General features: G+C 33.3%; 2 protein-coding genes across 4 annotated transcripts; both read left to right on the forward strand.

Moving 5' to 3' along the window:
- The first annotated feature begins 8,539 nt into the window (after positions 1-8,539).
- On the forward strand, positions 8,540-10,247 carry LOC115710664 (uncharacterized). Its single transcript, XM_030639019.2, has 3 exons — positions 8,540-9,608; positions 9,807-9,971; positions 10,054-10,247. The coding sequence occupies exons 1-3, from the start codon at positions 8,540-8,542 to the stop codon at positions 10,245-10,247; spliced, it is 1,428 nt and encodes a 475-aa protein (XP_030494879.2).
- A 4,861-nt stretch (positions 10,248-15,108) lies between these two features.
- LOC133035655 (uncharacterized) lies at positions 15,109-21,187 on the forward strand. 3 transcript variants are annotated; one of them, XR_009686793.1, is made up of 10 exons: positions 15,109-15,593; positions 17,147-17,249; positions 17,327-17,394; positions 17,484-17,975; positions 18,085-18,261; positions 18,351-18,488; positions 18,572-19,197; positions 19,280-19,364; positions 20,011-20,336; positions 20,416-21,187. XR_009686793.1 is itself a non-coding variant. In XM_061111722.1 (5 exons), the coding sequence occupies exons 2-4, from the start codon at positions 18,770-18,772 to the stop codon at positions 20,149-20,151; spliced, it is 654 nt and encodes a 217-aa protein (XP_060967705.1). In that variant the 5' UTR covers positions 18,289-18,488; positions 18,572-18,769; the 3' UTR covers positions 20,152-20,336; positions 20,416-21,187. The 3 variants fall into 3 exon arrangements, 1 of the variants encoding a protein (XP_060967705.1); XR_009686792.1 differs by having other exon boundaries at positions 17,484-18,261; XM_061111722.1 differs by lacking the exons at positions 15,109-15,593; positions 17,147-17,249; positions 17,327-17,394; positions 17,484-17,975; positions 18,085-18,261 and having other exon boundaries at positions 18,289-18,488.
- The last annotated feature ends 1,791 nt before the right edge of the window (positions 21,188-22,978 follow it).

Consider the following 22,978-nt stretch of genomic DNA (forward strand, 5'->3'; position numbering starts at 1 on the left):
AATTAAAGATGCTGTGGCTACTCCCTAATTATAAAAAATTATATTTTCACTTTAGACATTAGGTATTGGGCTCTACCTAAAAGTAATTTCGTTATTAACATAATAGACAATCACTGAGATTAGTGCTCCTAGTGTGGTCGTCCGAAGATCATTAAAAACCGTTCTAGATATGAGCATTTGTCCCAGGTTCATGTTTTCTTATGTCAAACCACAAAACTACTTACGTTTTATTCATATTTTATTCATTTTATTAAGTTTTATGAATATTTTATGAATAATTTTATGAAGTTTTATGAAACTTAATTGCTAAATAAAATATTCAACCTATCTTAATGTTTGAATATTTCTAAATATATCTAGCACTATAAAAGGAATTTATGTATAGCATTTAAATCATACAAATCTAAATTAATTGCATTAAACATAAATTTGTCAATTAAATACAAAATAATACAATTAATGTATGATCATTAATTAAATGCAAATTCCTTAATATGAAATTAATGGCAGATTTTTCAAAATTAATTTAGACAATAAATTGCATAAATTTGGTAATATTTAATTAAATGCACAAATTAGCATAATTTTTACATGCCTAAATAAATCATGTAATAAATTACCAAATTTAAACAAATTTCCATTTTCAATTTATACTAAATATATGTATTAAACAAAAATGGAAAATTAACTAAATGCAATTTATTGACTAAATTAACACTGAAATGGGAAAATAATTAATATTCCAAAAAATAAAAATTTATAAAAAAATTCGGAATTTTTCCCCCCTTTTTTTTTTTTTTTTTTTTTTTTTTTTTTTAAAAAAATCCATACTGCCAAACGACATGTCGTTTTTGCAAAGAGCAAAACGACACGTCGTTTTTCCAAAATTTGAAGGGCTGAAAATGAAGAAGAAAACGACACGTCGTTTTCCCTAACAGAAAAACGACACGTCGTTTTTTCAATGCAGGGCTGATTCATAAGAGTATAAACGACATGTCGTTTTCCACAATGTGAAAAACGACATGTCGTTTTTCAACAACGACAGCTGCAATGTGCCATTCAAACGACACGTCGTTTTACGCCAAACGACACGTCGTTTTCTCCAAACGACATGTCGTTTTGCGTCGTCTTCTTCGCCGAACCGGTCGATTTTGACCCGTTTTTTCGCACGCGGTCCGTCGAACCCGACCCAAACCCGATCGGAAATTGCGTTTCCGACGACCAAATTGCGTGTTTTCAAATCTAAATGGTTCTAAATCAAATAATAAAGAGATCCACATAGATTTTATGCACAAAAACACGAAAAAATATATACTTTAATATCACGAAATTAATCGGGTCCGAAAAAATTTTAACTGAAAATTTTTTCCATCTTTAAGTTTTTCAATGGATTTTCAATGCTTAGATCGATCTATAATACTATACGAATATAGTAATGTATATAGAATTCAAAATAAACACCGAAAAATGAAAAAAGGAAAAAACAAAACCATGGACCGATCGTGATTATATATACGCATGTATATATATATATGCATGTATATATCACATAATAAAAAAATGAATATTATGATTATTATTATGTGACAAAACATATATATAATATACGATATATATATATATATAAACATATATACATATAAAATATATATATATACACGTACGAGTATGAATGTATGAGTATATAATATATATGTATATATGAACAATAAAAGATATATATATATATATGTATCTACTGATTAAAATGTATATATAATATAAATGGTATGAATATAAATATATATATATATACAGAACCGAAACAAATATGTATATATATGAACAGTATATGTATGTATATATATATATATATGAAACTCAAATAAAATCAAGGCAGAGATAAATCCGCTCTGATACCAACTGTTAGACTATATATATAGTGTATGTAATATAGCATATACAATGATATGAAATGCGGAAAATAAACTTTAATCATATCAATAATATATGCAATGAAAGGATCGATGTACCTCCAGCCATTGATCTTTGAGCTTCAATCCCTGCGATAGCTTCAGTATTGGAGTTCGGGCTTCCTCGCTCTCTCAACTCTCTTTAGATGGAATTTGCTGAATGGATTCAGAATGAGTGAGGAGCTCGGGGACCGAGACCCTATATTTATAGGTGAGATACTCCATCAAGATTCGTGCCACATTAATTGTCAGAATATTTTGACAATTAATTCAGGAAATCAAATCAGGTAATGAATATAGAAATCTGACCATATATAGAATATTACATAATTGATTTTGTCCAGATTTAATGAATATAAAATATTCATTTATCAGAAAATCAATTATTTATTTATTTCCTTAAATAGAAAATCATTTCCTTAATTAGAAAATAATTTCCATAATAAAAATATTCTAATAATAATATATCTCATAAGATTATTGTTATCACTTTTAAAATATCACCATATATATCTTTGATCATATATTTTCTATAACTCTTCCAGAGTATGTATGGACTTCTAAATTATAGATGAGGGGTCCATGAAACATTAGTCTTTATCCAACTAATTGTATCATTCATGTGTGTACACAACTTTGTTCATACTAAAATTTAAAATTTCAAGTAGATATGAACATAACACATTAATGGTACTATAAATTTTCATTTGTGACAATGATGGTACTCCAATACCATATATTTGTTCCATCTTGTTGTATGATCTTAATTTCCATATCAAATAATCATATATCTATAATTCTTGATACATATGAAGTACTTCAGGACTTCAATACTAATGAACAAACTTTATACATTTAATATTTCTCGAAATACAAAAGAAATAAAAGTTTGTTCTTCAATTAATCAAAAAATCTTCAAGAGTCTATCACAACGTATAATTTACGAATTTATATTGCATAGACAACCATACGTATTTTTCAAACAATAATTTACTTACATGTCTTTATTTCATACAAAGATCTTTGTCATATAGTGCGCGCGACTTTAAATTTATATCACTTAAGACATGTATTAAATTCTTCTAGAATTTTTAGATAAGACTTATTTCAAATTCTCACTATATTAGGAGCTCCAAATAAATAACCTTTTGTTGCAATATTTATGTGACGCTTATAAATCCTCATGAAATATATTCCAGGCTATAATCAAATCATGATTATATTTTCTCAATATTTAAGCCTTATTTTAATCAATCTCATGTCTATGCAAACTTTGTACAACAATTCAGTATGTACAAATACATATATGCAAATTTCTCATTAGAAATATGTATTTGCACACCTTACAAGTCTTACTTCACTTTATGTGAGTAAATTTGCCTGGACTGCGTCATAATATTTTGGCCAAAAACAAAATGTATGTCGATAATTCTCGACAAATCTAATACCATAACCCTTGCTATCTCATGTTAGTTTATTGCATATGCACACATTCAATATTTATTGTCGACAAAAATTTCAATAAATGATAATTTCATCCCATATTGACATAACTTATAGAGATCTCTTTAAATTACATATTTTTCAAATATGTTTATCATTTATAGGTACCTATATAGAATCACTTCAGGGATTCAAAAATGTGTTATGTCTAACTTCTCATGGGAGTCTCTTCTAGAGTACCGTTTTCATCACGATTATCATTTTTAAATCATCAATACTTTATAACATTAAGGTATCTCCATGAGTACCTCTAGATTTAACAATTTCAGGGAAAATCAAATGAACATTTATTAATAATTTCTACATTGTTCATTTACGCTTCAGGCGTTTTCAACTCATTCTATCTCAACTTTGAATAATATTAATTTGCAGTTGGTATATATCATTTTGAACTATATTGTTCTTATATACTTTGTGCAAGGATCATTTTCAAAAATTATTATCGATCCCAACTGCTTCTCTCCCCCTGATCGAGAGAATTTTTAAAAATTGTGATATCTAATAATATTAATATACCTGTAGGGATTTCAGTATATCACAATGAATCAATATTTGTTTAAACTCATATATACTATATGACATTGAACTTCAGGTTCAATAAACTTCAATTTCAAGTTCAATCCTTATGAACTTAATACATTTCTAAGAATGAGTCATACGTGTGTAATTAGAAATACATAAATTTACACATTTTGTAAATGCATGATCATATAATCTTATCACATCGATAAGAAACTATGCAATAAAAATCTAATAATGGCTCAAAACTGTTATAGAAATATAATTTGAATATTTTCTATGTGCAAGTATATGCACATTCTTCTTTTGAGCCTTATAAATTAACAATGAGAAGAATCTTCTGGTTCTTCAATAAAATTTAGTCAAATTCTTTGATAATTTATTGCATATGATTGATCATGTCAAAAAATTTAATTCATGAACTTCAGGTTCACTATAATTTGTATTTCAATGAAACTTTCAAAAGGTAATGTAAATTCATTACAACATAATCATTACAAGTTTCATTTTTATATACACGAATAATATAATTATATTATTCTCCAAAACATATACACTCTTCAGGAGTCACTATTATGTTTATCAAACTTTATATTTCTTCAGGAATCACTATCATCAATTCAATGATGTGTCTAATTTAAAAAATACACGACAACTTCATCATGTTATTGTAATTGTCAAATAGATATAACCGTAATATATCATTCATTTTTCCTGGTATCTTTTTAACAAGTCGTCAAATTTATCAATAGACTATTCATCAGTCTAATTATCATGACTTGATATATTATATATTTAAATGTACAATAAGTACATATAATAAGTTATTTCTAATCACTTTTATAACTAGATAAAAGTTATACATCTAGATACATACAAAGATATTTTACTACTCCAAGTAGCAATTGTATGTAAGACTTCTTCAGGAAACTTTTCAAATAATCATTTTGTGATTCTTTATCACTTTGATTATATTGGATCACTAACAAATGTTAGTAAGTGATATATTCACTTTTGGGAATATGCAAACTGAATTATATAGTAACTCTATATATACATATCATGTACCAACAATAGTTTGAAACTATTGATTTCAAGAAATAATAAAATCTGTATATATTAATTTACTTTTGGCATTGCCAATATATGTGAAATCTATATTCTTTGAAATAGAATTTCATGTCTATTCATTCTCTTTAGGGAATGATATTTAAATATTCTAAATGTACAATAAGTTTGTACAATTCACATTTTATTCAATAATCAATTATACATCTATCTTGATTATAAGTGTGTCCGTACTACAGGTACGCGACTACTATTATTCAATTCCACACATGATATATAGATTTTATACACTTATATTGTGTGTGGTATCTCATCTTTTGGTTGTTTCCACTTTCTTCTGGAAATATTTGAGTAGTAAATAATGTCACCGATTATTTAAAATCATTACATTCACTTTGGGGAATGACGTTCAACAAGTAGAACATTATTATAAATTTCTTAAAAATTTATTACTTGTTCATCCATAAAAATATAAGAAATTATTCAGCAGTTTCTTTTACAATATTTCAAAAAATATATGAATACAATTTTTGCATAATCTCCAAGATGTATGCAAAATTTGATCTTTAATATATGTCACATGCAATAATTTCCAACATTGCAAGTAATAACAATGTATAGTAACATGACTAATACAAACAATCTTTAAAAGTAGTTGAATTCAATACATATCATTCTCTGCAGGGAATGATGAACAATAAATACATGTCTCATGTATTTAAATAACATTAGTCATGCTCACAGTTATTCTTATACTTTGATGTTTCAATGCAATTTTCTTAACATACTTTTTAGGTATTCAAAACCCTCTATAAAATTGCATCAATAATAATCATTTTTAATGATTCTTTAGTTGTATTCACATAAATACAATTATTTTTTTTTGACAAATATAAAACATTTACTTCAGGAAATGTTTGTCAAAATCTATATTGATATTAGATTACTTTTCATTGTCCTCAAAGAATACAAGAACATATACATAAATATGTATTCATCTCTTTCATTATATATCCATCAACTATATAATGAATATTACGTTTGCATAATCTTCAGGATATATGCAAGATTTTATTGAGGACGCATAATCATCAGGATATATGTAATATTTTATCGAGGATGCATAATCTTCAGGATATATGCAATTTTTTTTATCGATGATGCATAATCTTCAGGATATACGCAATATTTTATCGATGATGCATAATCTTTAAGATATATACAATATTTTATCGATGATACATAATCTTCTGGATATATGTATAATTTATATAGATTTTCTCTATCATATCATAGGCACACATATATTGTAAATATTATGAATGATAAGAACATAATATATATATATGAAATCAATAATAAATATATAAAAACATATACATACATATATAATATATAGATATATAGATAAAAAGAAAAAGGAAACCAAATGATTCTTGAAATTGTTTCAGTCAGATGAGTATATATATAAATATATATTTAGTGTATTTTGACTTTGAAACAATTCAAGAACTTTAACAAGATACTTATATTGGGACTTGGGCAGAGACTCATGCTTGAAGCTTGGGCAGAGACTCGTGCTGATAACGTGTTATAAAATAATATAAAGTAGATGAGAAGAAAGAAGAAGAAGATGAAGAGAGAAAGAGAAAGTGAATGAGAATTTCTGAGTTGTTTATTCCAATGGGGTAAACCCCTATTTATACAAATACAAGAATGAGATATTAAGAAACTAAGAAAAAGAGAAACTAAGAAAAAAAGGAATGTTGATTACAATTAATGGTAATAAATAAAAGATTTGGACATCCACATAATTAATAATATTTATAATAGAAATGTCATTTTTATTCTAGTTATGCTTTCGTTTCTTCTATAACCAGACGCTACCTAATGAGGTGTTTGCTATGTGAGTTTGAGTTTGAGAGAGTATAGAGTTAGAAAGAGTAGACTTGGAGAGAATATGAAATTCATGTATTTGAGGGGATTAACATTACCATCATTTTAATTTAAAAAGTGAGACTTAATTAGAAACACAAATTCCTTGTCATTCAAATTTAATTAAATTTTACATTTTCATTCTCATCAAGTCTAAATCTCATACCAAACGCCCAATTGGGAGTGTGGTACGTAATAGTGGTCCTGTTTACCCAAATTTTAACGACGATGACGTGTCAAGAGTAGCAAAACGTGGTACAAAAATATCGAGACTAAATTAATGAAGAAGGTGTAATGTCATGACTGTTGATGGTTGGGGGGTCACCTAACGATGGTGGTTGTCACCCCCTTCTGAAGTTGGGTCTTGGGGGGTCACCTAACTATGATGGTTGTCATCCCCCCCAACAAGGGTCCCGGGGGTGTTACCCCCAAGTATGGGCTTAATCCTCAAAGGTGGTTTACGACCATGTCATACCCATAAGGGACCCTCGTCATCAGTGGCTCTTCAAATGTTCAAATCTCGTAAAAGGCTCAAAGACAGTTGTCAACCCACAAAAATAGCGGGATATTATCCTAAAAATCAGATTCCAACCGCCTCCAAAAATCAAGGAGACGGTTGAGATAGCTCCGCGTTGGTCGCGTCTCCTGAAGCGAGAAGCACCGACCCCCTCCCCTATATAAGGGGTCACCCATGACCTGAGAGGGGGGATCCGCGATTTGAAATACTTAGAAAAATAAACACATCTCATTCTTTGCAATCAAGAGCTTGTTCTTGACTTTTGCAACTCAGATCAATAAAACTCAAGGGGAGTAGGCTATTACCGACATCCGGGGCCGAACCTCTTTAAATTCCAGTGTCTTTTATTTACATTTACTGCAAATTTCGATGTTATTAACTGCATTTATTGTTGTGATTTTGGTTTAAATCTCATTTATTACGACTCCGCGTCGGTTGGCTAAAAATCCAGTCAACATTTTGGTGCTTTCATTGAGAGATTTAGCCAACATCTTTAAGTTTTTCACCGGAAAAAATGGTGTTAACCCGAAGATCTCAAGAGCGGCCTGACGAAGAGATGGAAAGTGCCCACCAAGTTCCATCAGTGAGCAACCTCGCCGGAAACAATGGAGAACGACCGCCGTGTCCTGGGAACGGCGGCACTACCACCACGGCTCAAACCGCTGGCCATGGAGCAACAGGTCAAACTGCAGTCACTGGACAGACAACTACTGGGCGTACCACCAATGCCACTGCTGCAGCAGACAGCGCTACTGATGGCGCCACCGGAAGAGGTAATACTAGAAATTTTGTCCCACCTACTGACGGTGCGGGCCAAGCTGAGACTGGTCGCGACCCTGGCGTCTTTACGCTGCGGAATGAACCCCATGTTGACATCGAGGGAATTGACCCCGAGATGGATCAGCTGTGAGACGCGATAGGCTAGATGCAAGGCCAGTTTCAAATTGTGCACCAAGAGCAAAATCAAGCTCGAGTGACCTTGACTGAAAGTCTCGCTAACCAAAGGAGAGAATTCCAATCTTGACTGGAAGATCATGCTCGTGATATGAGGAGGTGCCAAGACGACCAAGATCGTCGCACCCAAGAGGCTGCCGACTTAATACGAAGCTACTTCAACCAAAACACTCAAGGGATGGGTACTGATGCCCACAATCAACAGATACCTCAAACCTATCCTCGGGAGGTCCCTACCCCAAGGAACCAGAGGGAGAGGGTGGTCTATGGACATGAAGAGCGCCCAAGGAACCAAGAGAGGACTAGGAGTCACCCCTCTAACAGGGTTCCCCGCAATAATAATCGACCACCCCCGACCGATGAGCAAGTCCTAACCGGTAATCATATGGGACGTGATGACTCCCACAATGTCCGTCTAAGGCGGAGTGGTGGAGGAAACTCTAGAAACAACAATGGTGACCGTGGCAGAAACAGTGGAAGGACGCCCCAACGTAGGGAGTGGCAACCCCGCGATCAACATAGCAAACCACGATATGGCGATGATCGCCCAAGAAATTGTAGGTCTAGGGGGAGAAGAGAAGAACCTGAGGTCAACAGTGACTACCATCCAAACTACCCTGACGGTCATGGAGATGATGAAGCTGAAAGTCAGGCTAACAACCAACCAAATCATGAGCTGAGGGGTTATCAAGCCAGAGGGTCGTATGCCCCAAATAGGCAACATCAACCTAAAAATCCACACGAAAGGGGTAGGAATGACCAAGTACCACCCCCGGCAGATGGAACGGCTGACAGTCAGAACGCCGGAGGAAGGCCAAGAACTGGGTTAGTTTTTGAACGGGTAGGCCCCCGAGGGGGTAGAGACCTGCATGACGCCCTCAACAGAAATAGAGACAATCATAGTTCCAACATAGTGAACCCACCTGAGCCAGTTCAAGGGGACCAAGCAAATGTTGGTGTCAATATTGCTCAACCTCAAATAGTCACAGATCCGGTGATCCAAGCTCGGTTGGACGAGTTAACCCGATTGGTCAAGGACCTTACTGCACCAAAACCCACTGACTTGGATCTGGAAAGGAGAAGAGGGTCTGCCTTCTCCCAAATGATCAATGACCTTCCTATTCCAACAAAGTTTAAGATGCCCACTTGCAAGTACACAGGTAGTGAAGACCCACTAACTCATGTGGAGAACTTCAAAATCCAGATGGACCTTCAAGGAATCAGGGATGACCTTAGGTGTTGAATTTTCCTTGCAACTCTCACGGACACGGCGCAACAATGGTTTACTAAACTACCCCCAAGGAGAATCACTTCTTGGGATGAGTTTGAAGGGTTATTCTATATCCAATTCTCTTCAGCCCGACAGATACCGGTGGAGTTGGGTGACTTGGTCGCCATCAAGCAGAAGCCCGATGAGCCACTAAAAGACTACATTCAACGCTTTATGCAGGAGTCAACCAAAGTAAAAAATCTGAGCGATGATGGCAAGCGGGCCGACATCATGGGGGGCATTCTGGTGGGAAGTCGGTTGTGGAAGGATACAAGGCGGAAACCAACCCATACTATGAGACTTACTTGATAGAGCTGATGAGTTCATTAAACTAGAAGAGGCTGAGTGGAACGCCAAAGGCCTCAACCAAGCTAAGGGAAACAAGAACGGAGCAAGCACTAGTGGCCAAGGCTCCCATGGTCAGGAGAGTAATAATAAAAATGGCTTTAACAATGGAAAGAGGACCAACAACAATAATGGTGGAAACAACTTTATTAACAACAAAAAGCCAAACAAAGCATCATCATGAATGACTATGTCCTTCTAATTGATACAATCTTCAGCCACGTGCGACATTCCCCTTATCCTTACCTATGGGTATGATAACCCATGATCTTGCCAAAGGGTGACTTACCACCGAGTATGGAGTAGTTGGGATCATCCCACCTGGAACATACAAGTTAGCATGTTATGGTGCCAACACAAAGCTAGTACTAGTGTCACTTGCCATTAAAATGTAGAGCACCTACAAAAGTACTACCAATATAAGTTGCTTTTCAGCAATGACTTAGGCTGGTTGGTGTACCCGCAAAGTGTATTTTCATAGCTGGTTGTCATACCTACCAACAAAGTTTGATAATGTAAAGGCACAAATTGCCCACTTTTGATGTAATAAGGCATATTTGCCCATTTTATTCATCAAGAAAAAATTGCAAGTTATTTTTCATATAACGACGCAGCTTGTATGATTGTTATTGAATCAAATTGCAAGCCTAACTAAGGTCAAGAGTGTATGAAATTATAGTGGCAAACCCGTGACAATAATAGTTCCTATGTGAAAGCCCTGATTACTTAACAAGTGATCAAGAGGTGAACCTACTTAGTCACTTGGGTGGCAACCATGCTCATACATGGACTAGTAAGCATGAAACACACTCACTTAAATAGATTTTACAACTTTGAAAATTTCTTTGTAAATCCTAAAGTATTTGTGCATTGCTCAATGTCTTGAGCAACCTATATGTTGTACATGGTTAATTATAAAAAAAATGCTTACGCATAGATACATCCAGTCCGAAATAAATCCTGGCAACTCGGCACATATGCTGCTGGGGTCAAATATGTACATTGTTGGAGAAGACTGTCATCTCATGGCTGTTTTAACTTTTTCTTGCCCTTACCTGTACCACAGAGCACCTGTGAGTGAATAGACTCAACAAGAAAAGTAATAAAGAAGGATACATTAAATAGCTAATGATACATTTCATTATCATATAATGTTTAAACCTAACATTCAACAGTATGTAATATAACCAGTTATATGCATAGAAATAGATATGCTTATATATTTGAATTGTCTAATCACGCAAGTCAATGTCATAATGCAACATCATATATAATATTATTAGACCACCTAATCAGGTGAGTCCGTGCCACAACTTGGCACTAATATATTACATCATTTAATCAGACGAGCCTGTACCTATGCCCGATACTTATCATATGTCACTGACGCCCGTACCTATGCCCGATACGTTGTCAGGAAGAAACCCAACAATGATTTCTATCAGTGTCATAACCATACATTTTCATATCACTAACGTCCATACCTACGCTCGATACGTCGCCAGAAATATCGCATCACCTACTCAGGTGAACTCGTACCTACGTTCGATACTCATCATATGTCACTAACGCCCGTACCTATGCCCAGTATGTTGCCAGGTAAATGCATCACTTAATCAGGTGAGCCCGTATATTATGTCCATATTATCATCACATTATCATTGCCTAATCAGATAATCAATAATTTCAGAACCTGTCATGCCATGTTGTACATTATACTTTTCTTACCTCAAGTCCTAGTTCAGGTATGTTGGCCGACCTGCTTGGAGAACGATTGATAATCCCTGGCCCTATGTCATAACAATGATAAACCAATAAGTGTTTATCCCAAAACACTACTTAACACTCGCGTAAGACAATCTAGGATTTTCTATCAAATCTCACGGTATAAATACACTAAAATAAAACTTATATTTTGGCTCTAAAACATACACCATATTGTAGAGCTCATCACATGGTTCGAAATGGTATATAGAACGTCGAAAACGAACATTCGAGTAAAAAGTTATGACAAAAATATAATTTCTGATGATCTCCAAGAAGTTTTCAAAAACAGTAGAACACGAAAATTCCAATTTTTGCACTCACCGAAAAACTACCAAAACCTGTCTAAATCACTCCAAACTTCACATGGCACATATATATCATAAATACTACCATCCTTACGTACCAGAAATTAAAATCGAGTTTTTAAACGAAAAATTCCATTGAAGCTTGGACTTAGCTTTAAAAAGTTTAAAATTTGATTTTTATCCCAAAAATCACCTCAATTTCAGCAAGAAAATATTAAAACTATAGTCCCATGACTACCTGAGAACAATCCTATAAGGTCAGAACCTTCATAATTATTCTAACTCACAAAACTCCTATAAGAAACTAATTATTTTAAACTTAAAACGAAATTAAACCTTACCTTAAGTTTTTCTCCTCTAAGAATTCGCTATCTTGCTACTACCGGAGCTTAAATTGCTAGATTTCGAGTTGAAAATCGAAGAAAATAGATATATAAAGAGAAAATTTTATCGAAAGGAAAGAATGAAGATTTTGTTTCGTTCGTTTACTGTTTATAAACTTATAACATATAATATATATACATACATATATTAAACTTACTGATACGTTTTATAAAAATATAATAATATATTAATAATAATAACAGTAATAATTATAATAATAATATAATAATATTAATAAATACTTTTTATTAATGATTGTCTTATTGTTTCTTAGTCATAAAGAAATTTTTTACTTTTAGGGTTCTAAATTAAATTTCACGTACTCTTAATTATCTCAATACTTATATTATTAATTTATCACAATATTCCCATAAATTTTATTAGTTAAGTCTATTATGACATTTTAAGTCCCCGATCAAGTCTCCAAGATCACATAAACTAGAAATATTTTTATTACACTAGTAACTCATATTGCATTCATATATACTATATAAATCTCCGTAATTTATAAAATACGCTTATTTGTCCACGTATAGCAAATTTAAAATTTATGTTGAACTAGTAGGATCATAATCCTAGTTATTACCTGATTAACCATAATATAATTATAAACTATAATTATTTACCATTAGACTTATTAGGATATTACAATAGGTGATACTATTACACTATAATAAAAAAGAGGAGTGTTATCGTAAATCTCTTATTATAATTTTTTAGTCAACCTCCATGCTCAAAATTTACATGTCGGATTTTTTTTTTTTTAATTTTTTCTTTCATGGCGGATGTTTGTTATGCTTACAACATCATTCCTGTAAATTTAAAAAAAAAAAATTCAAATAGTTTATAGTGCCAGAAATACGTTTGAAATTTTTTGTGAAACTTGTGATAAACTAAAATATCAGGAACTATATTTTTAGTACTGTATTCGAAATTTTTTAAAAAATATTTTGACATATGTGATTTTGAAGATAAAAATTACTAAAAAATTATAATAAAATATTATAATTAATACTCCTAAAAAGATAATGATTGGTACAATATATACGCTCAATTTAAGTCTTCTACTATAAAATATCATTTGTCTCACTAAAAGCCTAATAATTACATAAATATATATTTTGATTTAAATGATCATAAAAATTGCATGTCACTTAATAATAGGAATGTGCATATATATAGTATTTATATACATATATAGGTGTGTATATATATTAGGTTTGATATCTAGTGGAAACATAAGCATTAGTTATAATAATCCATTTCATTTTGGAATTAAATGCAAAGTCAAAGCCGCACTAAAGAAGTATACTCATGAAACATCATGATATTAGTATATAAACTATTGTTTTTAATATAGTGCTAGCACTGTACATGTTATTAACACATCACTTATATTGATGACAAGTAAAGTTTCTGAAATATAAAATGTATATCCAAATAGGGAACTAATATTATTGCTCCACTAAATAATAATAAGATATTTTTCAAACATTCCCCTAACTGATACTCACTGTGTACATGTCTTAGCTTTGTCACTACTTACTCTTTCTATAAATATGAACCAATTTTCTCCATATGAGTTGAATCATCAGTAATTATATAAAAGAATATATACATACAACTATATAAATATAATTATATATATAGCCATGAAGACCCAGATAGCAGTCCCACTTTTTGTTCTTCTGATTATCAACTCATGCTATGCAAGGACCATGAATCCAAGGGCAGTAGTGCAATCATTTGCAGTGAAGTCCAAGCTTGAAAACTCATCAAACGAAGTAGTTTTGAATGACCATGATGATCGGACGGTGGAGAGCAGTAATGGTGAGTTGGGTGCTGCTGATCCTGACTTGAACAACCACCATAGCATTCCAAGGCCTTCCTTTGATGGTTGGAATAATAATGGTCAGCATGGACAGTCCCATTTAACACCAGCTCAAATTCATGTCTAATTAATTATCACCCTATTTGATGATATTGTCCTCTATCCTTTTAATAATAATTTTATTTTAAGCACGAAATTTATATATATATATATATATCGTTAATTAGTAGATTATTATAAAATAATACCTATAAAAATATTTATGCTCTATAGGAAAGTTTACATATTACCTTTGTGAATTGTAAAATATTATTACAAATTAAGGTTTGAAGTTATGATCAACTATTCTAGAGTTTGTAATTTGAAGTTTTGATTGAAATTTATTGCGTGTGCGGAACGCTAATTTAACATAATTTCATTTGATGCATTTTTTTTCAATCAAACTTTATTAAACTTTAAACTCTACTACTAAATAAGTGAGCAAACTAATTGGAATATCCCTCATATGAAAAATACCACAATAATATAAAAAGTTCTTGCAAAGGAATGAACTACTACATTTGTTGAATGCTTAATAAACAGAATAGAAATATATTTCAAGCGGGACACGATTTTGTCCCGTTAGTGTACTTTAGGAAATTTATTCTGTGATGTACGGCAGTCATTGAATAGAGTGGTTTTTTGATCTGAGGGTTGGAGTTGATGTAGAGGTATTTAGGATTAAAAAAAATAATAACCTATTATATATGTTTTTGGAATTAAAAATTAATAAATTTGAAAAAGTTGAAACTGACACGACCTCCGTCAGTCATATCAACCGTCCTCCACTCTTCTACTACCTTCTTCACTTTCTTTCTTTTTCATTTTCCATTTTTCGTTTTCCATTTTTCATTTTTCGTTTCAACTTTGGGCAAAACTCTCATTTTCCATTTTCGTTTCAGCTTAGGTAAAACTCATATTTTCTATTTTCTTCACTTCTTTTCGTGTAAGTGTGTAGTGTACATTACTCGTCTTCTGCCATTGTTGTGGTTGTTACAGTCGTGGGTCTCGACGGTGGGTTGTACAAGTAAGTTTCTCCGTTCTACTTTCAATACTTTTCGTTCTTCACTGTGGGTATTCAAAAAAAATCTTTTTTTTTTTGAAGAGAATGTGGTGTTAGTCTATTTTCGTGTACTTAATAGTTTTATTTTCTCTCAGGTGTCGACGATAAGGTCTTCAAGGTAGTTACCATTTCTGTGTTGAGGTATTTCTCTCTCTCTCTCTCTCTCTCTCTCTCTCTCTCTCTCTCTCTCTCTCTCTCTCTCTCTCTCTCTCCGTGCATGTGTTCTGATTCTGAGTGTGCATTGTATTGTAATTTATTTTAGGTTTATTGTTTTAATTTTTTTGGAATCTGTCATTTGGTATTTTGATTTAGGTATTTTTAGTGCAATAAAGACTTGCATTGTTTAATTTCATTGAAGAAATCTCTGTTTGTTGATTTGGTTGGATTTTGATTTTTTGGGGATTGGATAAATAGAGTTGGTTTGAGCAATATTTGCTTGAAAATTCTGGGTTGTCAATTAGTATATTTAAAACTTATTTTTCATCTATATTTGTTGCTGTATTTATGGAAACAAATGATTAGGAGTTTGTATATAAAAATAGATAATATTTATTAATGTTAAGTACTTTTAAAATTTATTTTGAAAAATATTCATACACAACAGTCATTAAAACCTTATTTTAACTACACTGTTAGTATTAGTAAAAGAAAAAAGATTTGCTTGATCAAGTGTGATTTTTATGAGATAGAAAAAGTGACATATTTTTTTAAGATAGTTTTTTAAAAAGCTGCACCCAATAGCCATTAAAGCTTATTTTATCTTCACTGTTAGTGGTAGAAAAAGAAAAATATTTGCTTTCTCTAAATGTGTATATTTGGCCTGAGGAGTTTTCTAGTTCATTGTCAATGAGAATTAGGTACATTAGTCACTCATAACCAGAATTGTGTAAATAATTATTTATATTTAGTGATAATAGATTTGCATACTCTTGTTATATGTGGTGGTTTTTATTCATTTAATTTGGTTGAAAAATATGTTTTTTCAGATCTTATAGAGTAGGTACCATAGTAGATTTGACTAACATTACTTGATATCAAAGCATTGGATTGACATTCTGTTTAGGAAAATTTTTGTAGATATGTAAAAAGACTTAATAAAGTTACTTATCATATGTGTTTGTTGGTTGTCCATGTTGTGTTTCATGTCTAAATTCTAGGAGTGGTTTTTGTTTTGTTTTATTTTTATATATTAGAATTATTTTAAAAGTAAATGAGTTTCTCATCATTTTAAAGTATTTGATTGTGTAACATGTAATAAGAATTAAAAATTAATATATGAGTTTTGAAAACTATGGAGGAGAGTGATCTCACCCTTGATTTATGTCTGTTTATGTTGTGCTGTAATAGAAAAAGAGAGACATCTCTATTAATCTGTGTAATTGTTGCTCTAACATGAAAGGATAAGTAGGCTTTTAAATGTGAAATTGTAGATTGATTGTTGGAATTGTATTTGGTTTTTATAAGTATGACAAAATTAAATTTAACAATTAGACTATAGTACATATAGTGAAATGATATTATATAGGAAGAGATGCTTACCTGTTAATTGGAAACATACAGGAAAATAAGTGTAGGGATGTCATGAATACACTGAAATTTTAGACTATTGCAATGAATTATTCAAAAAATTCGTCTTCCAACATTTAAGTGTTTTGAATGTTTGTTAATTTAAGATATTTTGTCTTGTGTAATAGGTGTTTACAATGGTGTTTAAACGAAAGAGGGGTCCTGGTGCAGAGAAAAAGGATGCAGTTGAGATAAAAAAAAGAATTCGAAGGAAGCTTGGGCAAAATATTTGTAAGTTATTTTTCATTGTGTTTTCGCGCTAATATTTTTTGGTTTTGAAAACAATATTTGTAATTCCCTTCCTTTAGTTAATTGATGCAGTCAAGCCAATTTCAAAGCTTTTGCTGCTGCACATGCAGATAAATCAAAAGCAGATGTGAGTGACTTGGAGTGTGTTATGGATCTTTTATTTTTGATATTCATCATTTAGCGTTCTTTATTTAATCGAGAGTCTTAATTTTGTAGGTGCTTGTAGTTTTAAAGAGCAAATTAAGCTACTTAGTGAGGAAGAGATTGAAAATTGGGCTTCATATGAAGTTGAGGCTTCCCCTTCGAAGGTTGGTGTTAGAGGGAAAGGGAAGAAGTTAAAGGAGACAGTATCTACTGAGCCAGGAATTGAGAACAATGAAAGGGTAGGGGATGTTCAAGTATCTGGTCGTTTCTCCTTCGAACGTTTGGGTAGAATAGTCCCACTTCTCAACGACACTCAAAAAGAAATGGTCAGAAATGCTAGTTTCTTGACATTCGTAAGGGAGGATGGCCCGTACGTTGATGCTAAGATAGTTAGTTGGCTGATCGATCACGTGGATCCAACCACTTCTCGGCTGGAGATATTTGGAAGAACGATTCAACTATCGTTGAAGCTGTTTGAGGATGTCATGGGAATCAGGGATGGGAGAGAACTTGTGGTAACAGAAAGTGACCGTGACCTCCTTGAGTTTGAGAAAACTTTGAAGGGTAAGGACTATAGGTTTTCCCTGACTCTGCTGGAGAAGGATCTGAAGGAAAGCAACGAGAGCGATTACTTGTTTCTCATTAAGTTTCTGCTTGTTTTGTATTGGAACAGTCTTGCTGCCCAAGAATGGTACCAAGGTCAGGACTAGCTACATGCATTCTTTAATTGATACAAGGTCAATTAAGAAGAAGAATTGGGCGACTGCTGGCTTTCGATATCTAATGACCTCTCTACAGCGGTACAAGACTAAGAACACGAAAAATGTTTCCGGCTGCACCATACTTATAGGTCAGTTTTCCCCTTATTGTGGTGGTATTAATTTTATTCGCTTGTGTACTGCAAGGCTTATAGATGTATGTATTTTTGTTTTGTGGCAGCTTGTATATTTGACTCATGTTGACTGGACTGCTAGTCATGTGGACCGCACTGTGGCTCCAATTGACTTTTGGAACATAAAACAGTGTAAATCAGTGTACAAGTGGATTTGAGACCACGGTGGTCACACTAGTGGAAAGGTACATTTACTACTTCAATTTTCTGATGCATTAGAATTTAATTTCGGAGATATGCTAACTAACTTTTTTGGTCTACTAAGCAGGTGAAATTGACTAATACCTATGTGTTAGTACCAAGTTTTGAATCCGCTATAGTTGGGCAACCAACAAATGATACAATTTACAAAGCTGTCTGTGAGTTGAAAGATGAGGTCTTCCGCCTTGATTTGAAGGTGAATAGTACAAAAGAGCTGTTACTGAAGCTAGTCTCAAGTTACTTTGGCAAGGGTAATATAAATGAAATGTTCGAGATACCTGAGATGAGCAAAGTTCAGCGCTCGCTTTCTTTCAAGGGGGAGACCGAGAAGAAGGATGAGTTGGGTGTGGACCAAAAAGATGGTGAAAGGACGAAGGATAAATCCGAAGAGGCTGTCGATGATGCACTAAGTGTCCCTTCACTTAATCTATCAGAAGATAATGTCGATGTTCCAATTGAGAAGGCTGTTTTTGAAGAGTCTTTTGAAGATATCAACTTTTGGGTAGAAGAAGTCCCAGTTATTGTGAAAGAGGAAGTTGAGCTGACCGCCAAGGATGATTTTGATGCTGCTGCCTTAGAAAGATTCAAAGATTTTGGAGGAAAGGTGATTGGGCCCTTCACTGTCAACAATGTTTATTCGAATCAAATGTGTGAGTTCTTTCGTTACATTTTCTCTCGCGCCAATGATCCGAGGTAATCTCTTGTTTGTTGAATATTGTTTATGTCGTTGATATTAGTATATTTATTGTATTTGATTATTTGTTTTGTGTTTCAGTGAAGTGTTAGCCTATTTTGGGAAGGTTGAGGTTGATCGTCGGGGATTTCAATGCATAAGACCAGAGTCCAATATCTCAAACAGTGTATGTAAAAAATGTCATTTGGTTGTTTTTTAATTTTTAGTTCATTAGTTTAATTATTATAATCTATTGTGTTATGGTCTAGAAAGTAAGACTTGGTTTTTGGTGGTTTTAAGGCACATTCCTTATGTACTATTACCTTACTGTTTTGTGAGTTGTGACAGTTTGGTTAGTTATGTTTGTTATGTATATAAATAGACATAACCATACTTGAAAGTTGAGTTAATGTGTATCCAAGACTAAGTGCCTTAATATCTGAATTTTGATCCCATTTTTTTAAGCTTGAATTGCACCATTACTGGTTTAATTTCATTTCTGCGTATTGCATTTGATTTCGAATGCTTTGCTCATGAATCTTGTTATTTTAGTTCGTCATCTTTGTACTGTGATTGTATGAATCACAACATAATCGATACTGTTTGTGTAAATGGCAACTCATTGATTGCTTTGCTCAAATAATGAATTATTGAGAGAGGAAGCGTAATGACATTGGATCAAAGAGAACTTGGTTTATGCCCACAAGAATTTCTGTACGAACTTTTTTATTTAAAAATCCACATGAACCTTTTGTATTTGTGCTTTAATACAATGTCGAGTATGCTTTCATTTAAAATGTACTCTATTGTGTGTGCTTATTGTGTGAAGGCAGTTACTTGGAAGATCAATGGCTGTGGAGAGGATGGCGAGGGAGCAACAGTGTTCCACTCTTTATTACGATGAAGATTTGAATTTATGTCACAATGTAATTTGCATTTTCTTGATACTTTTGTGTTTTTGCATATTTCTTTAGTTAACTATTTTTATGACGTTGCTTGTTTTACTTTGTCGCAAATGGTGATACCCCTATTGGATACTGAGAGTGCTCCGCACTGGTATGCAGCGAATCTAACCATGGATAATGCAACAGTGGAAATCAGAGATTCATTGTCTACTGCAATGCATAAGAGGTCACGTCGAAACGTTTGCCTAGAGATGGTATACACGTGTGTACATAGTTTGTTGTTCTATTAGTCTAATTGCAACCATCTCAGCTCTAATTGTTTTTTTTTTGCAGCTGAACACTTTGGACCTATTGTTCGCCTCTGTGTAGCCAGCACACCTGAAATTTGGCCAATTTCTAATTATTTCTTCCGACAGTGACTACCCACAGCAACAAAATGGGCACGATTATGGGCTTTTTGTAATGAAGTACATGGAATCAATGGTTGAGGGAAATGAAACAATGCAAGAGTAGTTTAATGTTGTTTTCATTAGTTTTCATCTATTTAACTATGTGTTTATAACTAAATTGAGGTCTTAAAGCTGTCAATTTATGTTATGTTGATTTGTTTTTCGGAATTTCATCCTCATGTCTATTTACGAAATTGGATCCCAAATGTATTGTCAGTTTGATCCAATTGAAGCTAGACTAGAGTGTGTTGGGAAAATTGTGACCCACGAGAGTAACAAGGCTAAAGCTGTGGTTATGGAGGGAGTTAAGAAGCAATTTGAAATGACCAAAACTCTTCCATCAGCATCCACAACAAAACCAGTACTTAGTCCATCTCAGTCTCCTCGAGACCCCCGATTCAGCACAGTGAAGGCTAGGTTTGAGAACATGTGGACTAGAAAGAGCAAGTCCTAAAAGGCTGGCATCAAGTCATAAGTAGTAACATTCATGGTTCACAAACACTATTGTAGCTATCTTGCATACAACTATTACAAAAGTTAGGTTTTAGTTCATTAGTTATATTTAGTTATGTTATATATTGCATAAGTTTGTTGGAACAATTTTCATCTTACTACTGTAAGGTGATTAGGAATTACACTAATGTTGGTGATTAGCATTTACTATATGGTGATTATTATTTAGACTTGTGGTAATTTTAGGAATTTGGTTGAACTAATTATTACTAATGTTATCTTTTAGCATTTACTATAAGCTTTTTAGAATTATTTTCACCATAACACTATAGGTTAATGTTATACCCGAAGTTCAGTAATCACATCAGAGGAAGACACGTGTCGAGCTGGGAAGAACGAAGAACTCAAACACACAAACGAAAAGTATACTTAGCATGGAACAACTCGTTGGAAATATAATTTGCAGGGTATGTTTATAACTCGACTGGCTGGATAGCCTTCTGTGAGACAGAAACGTACGAACTACTAACTTATGTATTGACAAGAAACCATGTGAGTGCACACGTTCATGACGAGGCCTCAACCTCCTTGCGTGAAAGAGAAAATGACAACACTAAAAATACTTAGCGTATATTATACGATATACAAACTGAGTATAGATAGTGCAACGAGTCAAGATAACAGACAGTAAGGTGCTTATCTCGCTAGAAGATAGTATGCATGCGAGGAAGATCATCTCGACACCAGAAAGTGTAGTTACCAGAGTTAAAACAATATTAGTCTCGAGAAGCCAAATGACAAACAACTGCCCTATATCAAAGTTCTTGGCTCCATTCTCGGTGAGGCATCCATATGAGATAAGGCTGGCCATATATTTTTGATTGCACGTTCATCTCGACCCAATAAAAGCGAGATATTCATAGATGTGTAAAAACCTCATTTATTTGGCTTGATTTGTAATCAGATCCCACGATTTAAGGGATAATGGCTGTAAACATATTTTGGTCAGCTTTGTAATTAATTGCTATTATGCAATTATAAATAGTGGCAGACAAGATCAAAAGGGGGGACGAAAAAACTCTTATGAAAGAGGCCCTCAAAAAATACTTAGAAATTTGAATAATATTGACTCGTGAACTATGCAGAATTTTAATTGCAAAACCACGTAAAAAACCCTGTGTTCATATATTGTTTTTCTATAGCTTTTATTTTTTCTGTGTTGAATTATTATCGTGAGGCTCAAATTTAGTTAACAAAAATGTGCGTTAACAGTTTGGTGCTTTCATTGAGAGCCTCTTTGAAAAACTCAAAAAAAAAAAAGCCTCCTGACATAAAAGTGATGGATGAGACCAAAGATAATAATCCTCAAGAAAGAATCAATCATCGTCCCGAAAAAGAACCATTGAGTCCTTAGGGATCTATCGAGTCATCGCATGAATAGAATGCAAGCCCCAAGAAAACCCAGTATTGGGGCCCCTGGCTTGACGGACCTTGGATGAGGAATAATCGGTCACTCCCTAATCAGGTTGATGAGGAAGGCACTTACGACCTAACTAGATACATACCAATCGTGGAATTAGAAAACCGCCATCTTAGGCATCGATTGGAGGAAGTAAACTGGCGTAATGCCGAGTTAGAGCAAGAAATAGCTACAGTAAAGGTAGCGCGGGAAAATGGTACCCAAAATCAACCTGACCTTAGGAAAAGAGATTCACAAGGCAAACCTCACAGCTCGCAGACCAAGGGGCAGAGGATAACCCAGAGATATACTCAGAACCCTCAGGAAATGCAACTTGAGGGAACTGAGGAAAACCTAGAGACGCAGCCTGAAATACGCGGAACATTGGACGAAAATCGTCAACCCACTATTCAGGCTCATTAGAATGAAACTCGTGCAAACCCTTGTAAGAAGAAAAAGGTGAGTCAAACCTTGAGAGGAAGGGCAAGGTCCGACCATTATCATGACAAGAGTGATCTACGAGAACATCTAAACT

Source organism: Cannabis sativa, chromosome 3, assembly GCF_029168945.1.
Source record: "Cannabis sativa cultivar Pink pepper isolate KNU-18-1 chromosome 3, ASM2916894v1, whole genome shotgun sequence".
Lineage (NCBI taxonomy): Eukaryota > Viridiplantae > Streptophyta > Magnoliopsida > Rosales > Cannabaceae > Cannabis > Cannabis sativa.